Below are 15,761 nucleotides of genomic sequence, written 5' to 3'. Positions count from 1 at the left end.
AATGACAAGATCATAAGAAATAATAGACAGATGTGTTTTATTATAAAAAGTTAAGGTGCTATAGATAAATAAAAAAGAAAAATGTTGATAAAATATTAAAATTTCTTTTTAATTGTATACACAAAACAAGACAAACACAATACAGTAATAATAATAATAATAACAAGACCTCACAATACCACAACAATAATAATAACAACAATAATGACATTAGCAATAATAAAATAATAAATACAGAATAAAAAAACATAAAAAAATCAACTTTTACAGGCACCACAAAAGACATTTCCTCCCCCACTCCCACCCCCCACCCCCAGGACCCCCGGAACCCCCAGGACCAACACCCGACCCCGCTCCGCTGCTAGATAGTGGCCTTAACTTTCTCGGCTGCTGAGACCCACAGCTCAATGCTGGCCTGTCCAACCCCAATTACACGTGCAGTAGAGATTTCCATATAAATGACATCCAGTAGTGTCAGAGACCAATTAATCATTGTAATTTTCTCAGGTTATTTCCACCTCATGACTATCAGCTTCTTGGCTGCAGTGACACCCGCCAGAATGTTATAGATAACATTTTATGCTGCAGAATAAAAGTACTGCCTCCCCCCCAAATGAGAGTTAATATGTAATTTATGTATTTTCTATTCTATAGCTGGGAACAGGAGCGGTCCCGTCGCAGGAGGAAGTGGCGTGCGGAGAGGAGGAAGGAGAGCTTCAACAAGGACGAGAGCGAGAAGGACTCGGACTCCCCAGAGTCCCCCCCAGACAGCGCGGAGACACAGGGAGTGGCTGTGGCCCGAGACACACTGGTCACACTCATGGCCGAGCAGAAGAAGATACGCAAACAGAAGGTAGTACTACTGTTCTACCTCTAGAGGGGGGGTGACTATTAACAAATTAGGGCTGACCTCGATTAGTCGAATAGTCGACTAATCGATCGAAAGGAGCCGTAGTCGACTGCCAAACTCTCTTTTTTATCATTCTTTCCAAAAGCAAAGAGGCCTAGAAGCGTGGCTAACGTTAATGGCGTGCATACCAGCGAGGCTAACTGCCTAAGAAAACGGGCACAGAGGCACTGAAAGAGGATTTCACCTGTCTAATGAACACACTAGACAAATATCAAGATGTATCCATCAGTGGACCAATTGCATGCTTTCGCAGAGGACAAGAAGCCTTCAGTCGACTCCTTCAGATATTAAGCACCCCCACAGCCCAAATGGAATGATAAAAAAAAATGATTTATTTATATATATATTTTTTTGTATCGACTATACAAATCCTTAGTCAGGGACAGGCCTAGTGACTATAAACAAATGCACACACTTTCACAAATACAAGAAGCTTCCGGAGTAGGAGTGCTGTGTGGCCCGGTCAGTGTGGCCAGGAACATCTTACTCAAGCTAACAGACTGAGGCTGACCTGACATCAGTGACGGAGAACTAAAGGAGTTGGTAACTACTGTTTGTTAGGTATTTATACTGTTCTATGACTGTGTGTACCCGTCCTCCCTTCTTCATGTTTTCTGTTTCTGTTCTATAGTCAGTGTTGTCCTCTCTCAGCCAGGTCTCCCTCACACATTTTACCTGGTTAAATAAAGGTCAAATAAAGGTTAAATTCACATCCTCTGCTTTTCACGTTTGTTTGTTTATTGTTTATTGTTATTTGCACTTACAAACATACATTCTGGAATAGGATAAGTAAAAGAAGAACAGTTAAAATGTGCAGGAAAGGTCAAAAAACCCAAGGGCTTATAAGCGACCTCCCCTCTTAAACCTATAGGATAACTACACAAAAAAATGTAAAAGACTTTACACAAATACACATGGATACTATAGACTACAGGATCTGTAGTTCTTTTTTAAGCTTACTTTTAAATATATTTAAAGTGGAACATGTTTCTATTAGATTTTGTATATCATTCCACATCACTGCACCTTGATAAACAAATGAGAATTTGGCAACAGAGGTCCTACAGAAAGGAATGCGTAAGTCTTTATTTCTTCTTGTGAGATGTGCATGATAATGAGAATTAAACTCAAAATAAGTTTGAAAAAAATTAGGCAAAGATAAAGGAAGACCAATTACTTTGTACATAAGAACCCCTGTTTGATACTTGTTGACCTCATACATTGTGAGTAGTTGCAGTTGCTTTTCACGTCCTCTGGTCATTCATTTTTATCACTGGTGGGGATACGATTTATCCCCCCTTCTGGTTTAAAAAGTAAATAAAAAATGTGACCTTTATTTATATAAAGGTATTTAGCCCATTGAGATCAAGGATCTCTTTCACAAGGGTGACCTGGTCAAGGACGCAGCACACTACGTGTGAGAATGCAATCTATCTGATAGCTGTAGCTACGTATGTAGAAAACATAAATACAGTTCAAGTTCTTTATTTGTCAAATACACAACAATACAGGGGCATTGCAGGTAATGCAATTCTTGTGTTTTGAGCTCAGACTCAAAGCATCAATGAATACAAGAATGGTAACCATAGGTACTAGTAGTAACATCAAATAAAATATAAAATGAGGTAAGATAAAATAGTAAATTATTTACAGAAAGTGTCTTGCATCTAGTTTATGTGCATGATTAGGTGCAGTACAGGGTGTGTGTGTGTGTGTGTCCAATAACAATAGTATGTATAGTAGTAGTATGATAAATACATATAAAATATCAAATTGAGGCAAGATCAAATAAAATAGTACATTTCTACAGAAAGTGTCTTGTGTAAAAGTGTATGTGCATCTACGCTGTTTTCCCATCTCTACTCCCTGGCACCAGCGTTTCACACCGTTTTAACGATGTTTGTAGAGCCATCGTACATTCTATATTATAGCTATGGAGACATACTATGGCTCATTTGAAAGGCAATATTTATACTCCAACAGGGAACAACCCGTTTATTTCTACATACATCCCCGTTCCTGCGCAATCCCAGGCTAAAGAGTGGCCATTTCCCAAAATGCTAATTTTCTAGGAAGAGAGATATCACGTATTTTGTGAAGCGCAGTTCGAGGTGCAGTGCAGGGTGTGTGTGTGTGTGTGTGTGTGTGTGTGTGTGTGTGTGTGTGTTCAAGAGTTTGATGAAGCCTGTTCTCCCCCGTCGGTGTCTCCCAGGCGTCGCTGGAGTGCAGGTTCCTGGAGCTGCGGAAGCGGGCGAGGAGGCTGGAGGAGCTGCTCCCACGCAGGGTGAGCTCCGAGGAGCAGAGGGAGGTGCTGGGGCTCCTCTGCAAGGTCCACGAGCTGGAGATCGAGAATGCCGAGATGCAGTCCCACGCCTTGCTCAAGGACAACGTCATCCGGCAGAAGAACGTGGTGGTGAAGCGCTTCGAGCAGCACTGGCACCTCTGTGACGAGATCATCCAGCAGCAGAGGCAGTTCATAAACGGTAATCATAATCATGATCAACTTTATTTATAGAGCACATTCGCAACAGTTGTGACTGTACCAAAGTGCTTCACAGATAAAAGCATAGAGCAAAATAAATATCCATATACAGTAAACATGCATAGTCATAATGGCACTGTATTAAAGCGCCTGCAAGTGTTTTCAAGGTCTCTTGATCCAGATATCTAGCTAGTCTAGCTAGGAATCTACCTCTATTGTTAATCTTAGTAAGAACAGTCTGTGCCATGTTCTCTCCTGATAGGTCATTATCCAGGACACAGCCAAGGTATTTTACTGACTTTTTCTCTAAAATAGGTGTGTCATTGACCTCCACTCTGAAACCTGGGGATCTACCTAGCTTCGCCTTATAACCAAACAGTATAGGCTCTGTCTTTCCTATGTGCAGGGACAGCCTGTTGTCTCCTAGCCATTCTCTAACATTCTGAAGCTCAGTTGTCAATGTTTGTTCTACCACACTTTTTTCTTTGTGGGAAACAAGCAGTGCTGAGTCGTCGGCATACAGAAAAAGATCACAAGAGTAGGCTGCTTTTAGGTCATTGGTAAAGAAGGAAGAATATTGGACCCAGGACATTTCCTTGTGGAACACCACATTCTACTGTTCTTGGTTCGGAGAGTACTCCCCCAACATCCACCTTCTGCTGTCTTCCCTCTAGATAGGAGCTGACCCAATTTAAAGCTGCCTTGTTGAAACCTAGTGCATCCTAGACAGAATGGTGTGGTCCACTGTGTAAAATGCTTTCACTAGGTCCAACATCACCATTCTACAGTATTTCCCTTCATCTACCTCTCTCCTGATGTAGTCTGTGAGATATAGCAGACAGGAGTCTGTAGAGTGTGACTTCCTGAAACCTGACTGAAACTGAAACATCAGATTGTGAGTAGAGATGTACCTGTCGATCTGTTCATAAGCTTTTCCAATACTTTTTGATACAACGCTCAATATTGAAACAGGCCTATAGTTGCCCTGTTCTAGCTTGTTTCCTTTTTTAAAAAGGGGCTTAACTCTCGCCATCTTCATTTAGCTGGGGAATATTCCTGTTTCAATGGATGTATTGACTATGTGGGAAATACTGGGTGCAATAATCTCTGTCACGTCCCTCAAGAACCTGGCCGGGATCTCATCTAGTCCTGTAGCCTTGGTTGAGTCTAGCTTCCTGACCTTATCTAGAACTTCCCCTTCTGTTACCTTCCTGAAAGAAAAAGCATCCGTCTGTACACCTTGTTCCTCATAGAACTTCCCAACGTAAGTCTCTCCATAAACCTCTGTCTGAGCTGGCAGGTTGTTTACCAGGGTCTTTGCTATGGTAGTAAAGTAGCTATTTAAGCTGTCTGCGACCTCTCGCTTGTCAGCTGATATCTTATCTCCTATTTGTAGGCTGATGTTTACTGATTTGGTCATTAGCTTTCTACTGTACCCTACCGATCATCTTATTAACCTAATTTCTAGATTTCTTAAATTCTGAAAACGCTTGTTCTGTCCTGGTCTTTTTAAACTGTGAAAGGTGTTCGTCTCTTATTTTCATTGCCTCCAGTATCTCATTGCTAATCCAGGGTTGGGTTCTTTGTTTGATCCTAACTGTCTTCCTTGGCGCAAGTGTATCTATCACGGACATACATTTTTCTTTAAAATATGACCATGAGGGGCGCCCCAGTGGCGAACCACATAGCACGCTCAGCCGCGGCACGGCCGACCCGGGTTAGATTCCCGAACGCGTCGTTATTTGCCGAATGTCTTCCCCCCACTCTGTCTCCCATTCCTCCTCTCTCTCTCTCTACTGGACTGGCCAGTAGAATAAAGCGATAAACGCTAAAAAAATATATATATAAAGAAAAAAAAAATATGACCATGCTTTGTCTACCTTATTGCATAACAACACCTGTGACCAATCTTTATATATATATATATATATATAATCAGTGAATATCTCTGCTGTAGTTCTTCATTGATCTAATCCTGACAGTATTATGGCCATCATAGGTGATCCTCTGAACTTTCCTTGTGCAGTATATACCATAATGATCGCCAACAAACAAACACTCCAGAGCTTGCCACCTTAGCTTTGTCAGACACCAATATTTGATCTAATATGGTTTGCTGCTCTGATTAAAGGTGATGTTAAAGTGGTATGTGGTCCAGTTATGCTGCTCTGATTACGTCCTCTTGAAGTTGACAGGCTTCAAATGCTTCATACATTTTTGTCACGTTTTCTATGCAAAATATTTTTCTTCAAAGTAACTAGTAACTGATAACATACATTATATAGCAGCTTTTATCCAAAGCGCCTTACAATTTGTTCCTCACATTTACCCATTCACTCACATTCACGGCGGAGGCGACCATGCAAGGTGCCAACCTGCTCATCGGAAGCAGTTAGGGGTTAAAGGCCAACCTTCACGTTGTATTTTTGTTCAATAAACAATGTGGACTAGGCCAACGGTGAGTTTCATGAAGAAGGAAAAAAAAAGTATTGAAATTGACCCAGTTTTAGCGTTTTTATCAAACATTTTGTCTGCCCAACACAATCACCACGCACGTGGATATTTTAATCAATGGTTCATAACGTGCGTGTGTAATCGAAATGATCTCGTCACAACAGGTGCAGGGCACCAGGGGGCTCACCAGGGGGCGCTGAGAGTCACACACAGCTAGTGGCAGGCACTGCAGGCAGAGAGCCTTGCTACCATAGATATATGCTTGCTACTACTAGCCGAATGAAAATGTATCTGTTTCACCTAACACTATTGCTCCGTGATTATAGCCACCCATCTCTAAAGCTAACCACTATTTGTAAAAGCCACAACCACGTTACCATATTTGTAATAATGTAAATCATTGTGTCGTTGTACACATATGTTGTTTTTATAACGTTAGTAGCTAACATAGCTTAGCTTGGTAGCTATTGTGCTAACAACATATCCCGACATCCGGCTCGCTGGCCGGCATGAACGGCCGACCCAAAATGGTTCTCTCCTCTCTGTACACCCCGTCCCCACGGGTACCCTGCCGGGGGGCCCATGGACGCGACAACGGCGACAATGGTGGCAGCCTGTAGCCATGCTCGAGCCCGTAAAGGCTAGTGGTACACGATAGCTATGAGCTAACTAACTGTTGTCACGTCCACAAGCTCCTCCGCAGGACACCCACGAGGACGGGGGCACACAAAGAGGAGAGAACCATAGGCTAACGTCAGTGTAGTGGTCCCGACTGTAGCAGGGACGGCGGAGCTATAGGCTACTAACTGTGATGCACCGAGTGGGCCACCATTGATCTAGTACTATGACCCGGACGGGCAAGGCATTTCCTGAAGTGACGTCACGGCCGTGCTAGCGTCTGATAAGCTTTTAGATTCGGCTCATTAATATGCACCTGTAGTGACGTCGGCGTTTGATAAGCTTTTTTGATTTGCGCGTGCATGTTATTTGTGCATGGACCTTTTTAACTCTTTCAGAGTGGCATTTCCGGTGTCAAATGGAAAAAAATAAATAATGAAATTATATACCAATGATGTAAACTACCCATAATTGATCAGTAGGGTTTAACCTGGAGGTTGGGCTTTAAGTGTCTTGCTCAAGGACACTTCGACACGCAGCCCGGGAGGAGCGGTAATCGAACCGGGAACCTCCGGATTACCAGACGGCTGCTCTACCTCCCGAGCCACTATCGCCCCTATTAATTAATTATTAAATAATTATTATTAATTACCTCATGGTCCATTTTCATTGAGGGAGAGCTGGAAGCAACGTTTAATGACACTGGTATTTATATTGTTAATGATTGAAGCGTCACTACTGAACATGTATACTTTGATTTGATTTGTTTTGTAATTATGTACTGTATTGTAACCAAGTGTTTCTGTGTGTGTGTGTGCGTGCGTGTGCATGTGCGCGTGTGTGTGTGCGCACGCGTGTGTGTGCGCGCGCGTGTGTGTATGTGTGTGTGTGTGTGTGCGCGTGTGTGTGTGTGTGTGTGTGCGCGTGTCCATGTGTATGTCCCAGACCACAGTCTCTTGGTGCCCCCCCCCCTCCAGGAGCTGTACGACATGTACATGAGAGAGCAGGACGAGAGGGGCCTAGACCGAGCCATGGCCCTGGACAAGGTCACCACGGGACACACAGTTAAAGTAATAATCACAGACATTTTCATAGAAATAAATATCTATTTTGCCGCCGTCTATCGCCTACCGATGTAACACAATAGTGATTCTAGCTATACCCGGTGCATGAATGCTTTGGCATTTGCTGTTCTTAACACTGGTGTTTGCATTAAACAGTATTTCGTTTCAGTACCAACAACGGCATAGCCACCATTAACCTTCTTTGATTAGATGTAATAGGGATAATGTTGAGTGTTGATGATCGAAAAACAATTGTAAATGGCTTAAACAGTTAAGCACCTGACCTGATTACACGGGTTGATCATGTAACATATTTTAGGATTTTTTTTTACTGGGGCCCTCCATTAAGTCATGGCTAATGTGATGTGAATGTTGTTATAAATACACCATTTATTCAACACACGTTAAAAAAACTAAACTACAGTATAGACCTTTTCAGCAGTATTCTGGTACTATTCCGTTGCTATGGGAACAGCTTTGGCCCCTGTTTATTTCCTGTCAATGACTGTACTAACCCTGAAACACTCCTTAGGAGAGTTCCCTGCCCAAGATCACCTTGCCTAGCCGGTGTCGTGACCCCTTGCAGGACCTGGACTCGGACCAGGAGAGTGTACGCACCATGGGCTCCGACACCCGACGAGGACGGGCCAAAGTCCGCAGACACACCCTGCCTCCCATCCTGCCTGAGCCCGAGGGGTAAGAGATGGTTAGGTTAGGTTACTTTACTGTCGCGTTGCACAAGGTCTCTGGAATACATCTAAGATATAAGATAAGATAAGATAAGATATTCCTTTATTCAAATCAAATCAAATGTATTTGTAAAGCCTGAAATCACAAGGTTATGCCCCCATGGGCTTTACAAGTCTTCTTTAAACAAGTCAAGAAGAAACATCACAAGAAATCCAGAACAAGAAAACACCATAAAATCCAAATATGCACAACTCACTAAAAACCTAGCAATAGAAAAAATTTGGCGATGTGGAGGAGAGAAACCTCAGATGGGCTGTTCAAAGGGGATCCCCCAACGTGGATGTCGGTGATAATAGTGTTATAATAGCTATCGATGATCGATGGGTGGAGAATAAAACAGGCGAATAGTTGGTATGTATGTATATATACGTGTAATAAAACACATATGTACATTGTGTTGTACATGCATTTAAAAAAAAAGTTAAATAAAATAGAGCTAAGAACAACAACAACAAAAGAAAAAGCATTGGGAAACGTACACTGGTATGAAAATAAGATAACGGCTAAATGTCAAGGCTCAGAGCTCAAAATATCACAGTCATATTCCATTTGGATGGATGTATGTATTACATGAAGTAATACATGTATGTATTACATACTTACATACTTAGGCCCATCGCTCCCAATGGAGCATAGGCCATCTACGACTTTTCTCCATCCAACACGGCTTTGGGTATTATATAATATGTATTACATAAAGTATATACTTTATTGATCCCCTTGGGGAAATTCAGGCATCATAGCAGCATGGGGGAGGGGGGAGGCGAGGTACAGGTACATGGTAATAGTAGAAGACATGATACAGGTTTAAAATTATAGTACAGTAGAAAAGTAAAAATATAAATAGGCAGTGTAAACAATATAGCAGTATACCAATATAATTAACAGTATTAATTAATAATTAAATTAAGAGTATGCGCATATGAGCAAGTAGGCAGTGTAAATCAAGTGCAGATGAGGTGTTATGGTTTGTAACCGACCTCAAACGCAACGGCACAGACAGGTAGTTCAGAGTTAGCCAAATACTAGGGCGTATTTATTTACAGAGTCAAAAAAAGGGTAAAGTACAATTATCAAACAAACAGGGAGACTGCCTTCGGCAGAGTCATCTGCGGCTCTGCAGAATCCTCCTGGTGATAGCGGTGGGGAAATGGCATGTGACGTTGTAGCGGCTCTGCAGATACTCCCAGCTTTTACTCAAGGTGGAAAACGGAGAGAGAGAGAGGTATCAGAAACAGTCCAACGAAACACAGAGGCAGTGTGGTTCCCTCCTCCCTTAGCTGTGTCCAGAACCAATTGACAGTGACAGTCTTCAGTGTTCCCCACAACACACAATTAGCTGAGTCAGTGCAAACAAAACGAAATCTTCAGTGTCTCTTCTAAAACACACAATCAGAATAATCCAGAGGGGTAACGAAATCTTCAGTGTCTCTTCTAAAACACACAATCAGAATAATCCAGAGGGGTAACGAAATCTTCAGTGTCTCTTCTAAAACACACAATCAGAATAATCCAGAGGGGTTTGGTTCCACTCACCAAAGCGCAACGCGTAAAGCGGGAAAACAAGGCGCAGCTCCAAACGGGGAACAAGGTTCTCAACAGCGGTTCTCCACAGAAAGGTCCTGGAGAGAAAGTAGACCAGGAACAGCAACAGGGAAAAAGCAGGCAAATGCAGTTGTATTCCAGAACGACCCGACAACGATAGAAGGAATGTCCAGGTATATAAAGCCCTCTGGGGCGCTAATCACAAACTATGACAGCTGCGTGATGAAAGTGGCAATCGCTCAAAAAGCGTGTGGCGGGGAATGCACCAATCAGCACCGTACCTCAGGAGAGCGTGTGGCGGGGAACAAACCAAACCTCACATGAGGGTCTGTATGCCCTATCAGTTATATTTGCAATACAATAAAAATAGTTATATATAGTTATATAATATAGTCCCATATTATTATTATTACTATTATTGTCCTGTGAAGTCCAGTTTATTATTATTATTATTATTACTGTATTGTGTTTTGTCATGTTTTATGTGAAAGAAAAGAAGAATTTGATCAAAGAAAATAATATATAGTCACATATTCCTCTAGACACTCACATACAGTAGTACCCTCAAATTCAGTACAGTCAGTCATCTTGTTAATTTTTTTCCCTTTCAAATTGGAATATTGCAATTCGTTCTAACAGTCCTTGTACACTCACAGATAATGCAGTGTGCCTTTTACATTGCATACATGCCTTTTTTTGTGTGAAAATGAAAATGTACATGGCCCTTCATGTGCAGATTAAGTCTCATGTGTGAAATACACTCAAAACACAGTGTACCATTCAAATCAGTCAGAAAATACAATTTGGGGGGGGGGGGGACTTAAGGTTCCATAGTTAACATTTGTATGTAATCATTTATATATATATATATAAAAAAGAAAAAGTGCCTCCCTCCAAAAAATTATTATTGATTGATCATTTAACAAGTGTTGGCGGGTCCAAAATGAATGTTGTTTACATGTTGCGTGCATATTTCCATTTCCAGTGGCAGGCACCTGATTGGATAAATGACACGCTGGTGCTCTAGTGCGACACCTAGTGGCTGAATGTTATCTGTAGCACCTTTAATTTGTCAGCAGCAGTAATAATTAAGAACACAACTAGATAGCATATCGATTTTCCGTTGACACAAGGTCTTGCTTTTGTGTCTCTCTCTTTCTCTCTCTCTCTCTCTTTGTCTCTCTCAGGGACAATAACAGGGTGTTTAAGAGCAGTCCTCATGCGCGGCAGATGAAGAACTCTGTTGTAATGACGCCACCTCCCATCCACATAAACGGACACGGCAACAGAGAGGTGAGGAGAAGGAAGGACGCGCTCTGCTGGGTTCAGCTCCCATCGGACTAGATGTCACAGAGACGAGAGGTTTTCAGGAGAAGAGCAGAACGATAGATAATAATAACATCATCTACATTCCATTGTTTCAACATACCTGGTATTGTGTATTTGGTTTTGAAATGTGTTGGGAAGGTGCCCCGGTATCAACTTGATTTGATTTTATTGACAACAAACATAACAACATTGACAGATCAACATTTGTATTTGCCTTGTCAGGGATAAAACGAAAAGTCAGGGCCCTCAGTTATCAACAATTCTTAGAAAGTGTTCTATTTTCGTTCTTAAGCCCAGCATTTAGAATGTGTGTACGTACAGAAAAATCGGGATTTATCACACCTGCGTACACGGGTCCTACGCACACTCTGTGTTGATAAATACCATTTGTTCTACCGTCAATGCTCGTGCATGATTATCCATATATGGTCATGAAACACCCCCATGCGATGTGAAATAATGGACTAACCCGAGCAAACTCTGAGAAACTTCACTGAGAGTGAGATTGTTCACGGAGGTCTAAGCAACTAATTCAACGCGCTGTCGAACCAAGAAGACAACGCGTGTTATGGGATAAATACGCGACAGGCTGGCGGACTTGTACACGGTGATGTCAGATATCAATGACTCCCTAAGACCATTGCTGCAATTCTGCCTGGACAGCTCAAAATACTAATAAAGACCGTTAACCACTGTTTGGCGTTGGTGTGTCATTATAACCAATGCTGGAATATGCCTTTATTAGTTTCGTTCGATTGGCTACCGGGTATAATATGATTTGTAGAGGCATACAATCTATTTTGTTGTCGGTATTAGGTAGCCTATATAAATTAGATATAATACAATTACATTTACATTTAGTCATTTAGCTGACGCTTTTATCCAAAGCGACTTACAAGTTCTGTACGACAGGTCATCAGGAAGGGTACAACTCTATCAGCTGAGTAACAATATTCATCAAAGTGTTGCGTGTTACAGTGTAGGTTAGTTTATTAGGACAAGTGCATGACAGTAAGGTTAGTTAGGGTTAGACGGGGGGTCATACAGAACACGTCAGTCAAACTAATGCATGAAAGCTTATTTCCACGTTGAAACTAATGCATGAAACTGATGAAAGCATAATGCCGTCCGTCTGCAGTCTCCATATTCTACCACTGCGCGCCAGGTACGCATGGTCAGAGCTGTGCGTATATATATACGCACAAAGTTAAGCACATGTTCAAATTGATAAGTCCCACACTTTGCTTAGAAATGATCGTACGCACGGGTTACGCACATATCTGTGCGTACGCGCCATTGATAAATGAGGGCCCAGGACTTATTTCCATCATTGTCCCTGTTGTTACTGGTTGCAAGTGGCACAATGGCATCTGAAGTGCATCGAGCATTCTTAGTGCATAATCTAAAGTGCATTCGTAGTAGTATTCATGTTTCAGTTTTTTTTAATGTATAAAAAGCATCATTCATGTTCATTGGTGCATTAAAAACAATAATTATTTTCATCAATAAAGTGCATTATTACTCATCGTTCACCAGAGGTTCAACACATAATACAGTCGCACCAACATTACAGTGGCAGGTTGCTAAACAGCTGCTCCCTTATCTTTGATTTGAACACTGCAGCACTCTTGGTTTCCTTGATATTGAGTGGTAGTTTGTTCCACTCCACTGCACCTCTATATCTAAATGACTGTCGGCCTAGTTGCCTTTCCTTTCTACTGGAGGCCCGGGGATTCATCAGTTTGTGCAGTGACCTTATCGCCTCATTATCTGAAAGGGCCATAACTAAATACCAACAGCCAGTGAAGAACCCTCATGGTTTATTTGCTATTTACATATACATGCATAAACAGAAAGCAATAGATGAGGTTGATTGTCTTTGAATGAATTAATGAATGATCATTACATTTATATAGCGCTTTTCTAGACACTCAAAGCGCTCCCCACAATGTAGGGTGGAATTGGCCTCCTTCACCACCACTGTGTTAGATGTTTCTGTAATCAGCCAATCTCGTCTCGTCATCTCCTTCGTGACTCTCCCTGTCATGCGTTGTGTTTTCTTTCAACTCCTGTTAGTACATCCGTTAGTCATAAGAAACGACACTGCAACGTGATCTCTTTCCTTAGATCAGGGGTAGGCAACCCTAGGCACGCGTGCCTGCATAGGCACGCGGGGGCATGTGCATAGGCACAGGGGGCAGCATAAAAAATAAAAATAAAAAACTTTTCGCATTTATCTTGTTGAAATCCTCCCACAGGTTCTTTTTACTACCACATATTTAATTGAGACCCTTTATTTGTTTATTATTTCAATTTGGCTGGAAATACATTGCTACATCATTCAGTAACATTTGCAGAGCCTTATAACAAAAACATTATTACGGTCACCATTGTGACCAGTGGGATTAATCAACACATTTTATTATTTATTTTTCTATTTCATTGAACATTGCACATGTTAAAAGTCATTTTTTTTACTCAAAATGTGAGTATTACCAAGTCAACTTGTGTTCTTAAAACAATGACAATAAACATAGTTTTATTAGGTTGAAATAATGTGGTTGTGTACTTATTTTTCTGTTAACTTATTATGGATTGAAAACTGAAAACCTTAATGCACAGTTATAATATTTCTTTTTACAGTGTAGTCTTGCGATCAATCAAAACGTATTTACACGATATACCCCACATTCACCCTCCATTCACATCCTGGTGTTCTCCTGGTGTTCTCCATTAGGCCTGTAGGTGGAGCTATGACAGCACACGTACAGTACACACACCGATGGTGTGTGATGTGTCCAAAAATGAATGGGCAAATGTGAGTGAAATGGTCGCACTGTATGCAGCTGTTTGTCTGCATTGCATTCCCCCCCCCCAACTCAGATTTAGGGTTGATACAACCATCATAATAATATTGTTAATAATAACAATAACAATAATGATGTAATAATGTAAAAATTATCATAAAAAATACCTGATTATGAGAAAAAAATATTACGATGCATGGAATATTGTTGAGGCACACTAGTTACAACTATATTTCAAACAGGCACTCCATGTCAAAAAGGTTGCTGACCCCTGCCTTAGATCCTCATGTTTATTTTCATAAACATAGCTCCGTACCCGATGTAGCCCATTCTGTATTGTCATTGTTCAGTTTTAATTCTCTTCAATCCAATGGTTCTCTCTCTCGTCGTAGCCAACCACCATTTCCTGTTAGCCGAAGCTAAATGGTGATGTGTCACTATTTCCTTTCCCCCACCCAGCGAGGGTGGGGAGGGATGAAAGTCTCTGATCCACGTCTGCTCGTCTGTGCTCAGTCTAACCCACCCCGGAAGGAACCCACACCCCATAACATTCTCCCCATAACAACAGGCCCGCCCCCTCTTCTTGTTACTACGTGACACGCTGTCTTTGACAACGGCTCTTTGACCCAAATCACTATAGCAACGGCGATGTTGATATTATCCCCCTAGTTCTCTCTGACCAAACCTGCCTGTGGCTTGATAATGCACTTTCTCCAGATCGAGTAACCTTGATGCTGTGGCTTATCAGCTGTTGATGTTAAACAGCACAGCCCGAATCCTCATCTGCTGCTGTTAGTCTGCTGCAACACACTCTCTGCTGGCTACTTTTAAGATCTATAGATCCGTCTGAGCAGATGCTGTCACCCACCGATATATATACATTATATACACATTGAAAAACATAGATTCCTTCAACTGGTAGCACCCAACCTTGGGCTACGCAGGCTCAATGGCTGCCATACACTGGCACCAGGCACATGTCACACTACACAATGGCTTAACGGCTCAGGAGACAGGGATTTATATTAGCCAATTAAGGGGGGAGGGATGATTAGGTGGCCTTGATGTCAGAGACCTGATTGGGAATGTGGCCAGGAACGTCGGGGAACCCCCTACTCTTTGTGATAGACGTCCTGCATTCTTTAATGACCGAATTCAGGACCTCGGTTTAGCGTCTCATCCGAAGGACTGCACTCGCAGCTATACGGTGTCCCTATCACCATAACAGTGGCATTGTTACTGACAAGTCCAGAGGACAGAGTGCCCCCTGCTGGACAACAACACCACTTTCCAACAACGGCCTTGACCGGGGCTCGAACTGGTGATCTTCCGATCATGAGTCCAGAGCTCTATTCATGTAGCCATGCTGCCGGACAGACCCTGGCTGAGACAGACACCTTTCACAACCTGGCCTGACCTGGTCAAAGTCGGCTCAGACTGTTGTATCGTCATGGTTTAGCTTGTGTACCACAGTTGGTGGTGTGACATTTGAAAAGTGTTGTAGGACAATATACTACCTTATGAATACCGCACCTTATGTGAATACTGTATACTTCATCAGATCATATATTTAGCATTTTTAGATTATATATTAGATTAGATTTAGATAATTGGTTTATTAGATTATATATTGCATATATTTAGCATTTCGTTTTTTTTCCAGACTATATATTAGATTAGATTTAGATTATTGGATTAGATTATATATTGTAACCACTTATTGTAGGGCAAATATAACTGAGAGGGCATACATACCCTCATCTCGCACCTTGTTGACCATTATGCACATGTCCAGAGTTAAT

At 41.7% G+C, this 15,761-nt stretch overlaps 1 protein-coding gene across 1 annotated transcript in view; it reads left to right on the top strand.

Annotated features, from left to right (window-relative positions):
• Window positions 1-15,761, top strand: part of kif19 (kinesin family member 19) — a gene marked incomplete at both ends in the record, with an annotated part of 182,634 nt that overhangs the window by 150,457 nt on the left and 16,416 nt on the right. The window contains 5 exons of the mRNA XM_084330652.1: window positions 655-853; window positions 3,123-3,393; window positions 7,410-7,534; window positions 8,061-8,224; window positions 11,011-11,116. Coding sequence (XP_084186778.1) covers window positions 655-853; window positions 3,123-3,393; window positions 7,410-7,534; window positions 8,061-8,224; window positions 11,011-11,116 — 865 coding nt within the window. The remainder of the gene's footprint in view (window positions 1-654; window positions 854-3,122; window positions 3,394-7,409; window positions 7,535-8,060; window positions 8,225-11,010; window positions 11,117-15,761) is intronic.

Source organism: Notolepis coatsorum (genome assembly GCF_963971535.1).
Source record: "Notolepis coatsorum genome assembly, chromosome: 15".
NCBI lineage: Eukaryota > Metazoa > Chordata > Actinopteri > Aulopiformes > Paralepididae > Notolepis > Notolepis coatsorum.
Note: the sequence above shows the minus strand (reverse complement) of the source record. Positions and strands in the feature narration are given on the sequence as shown.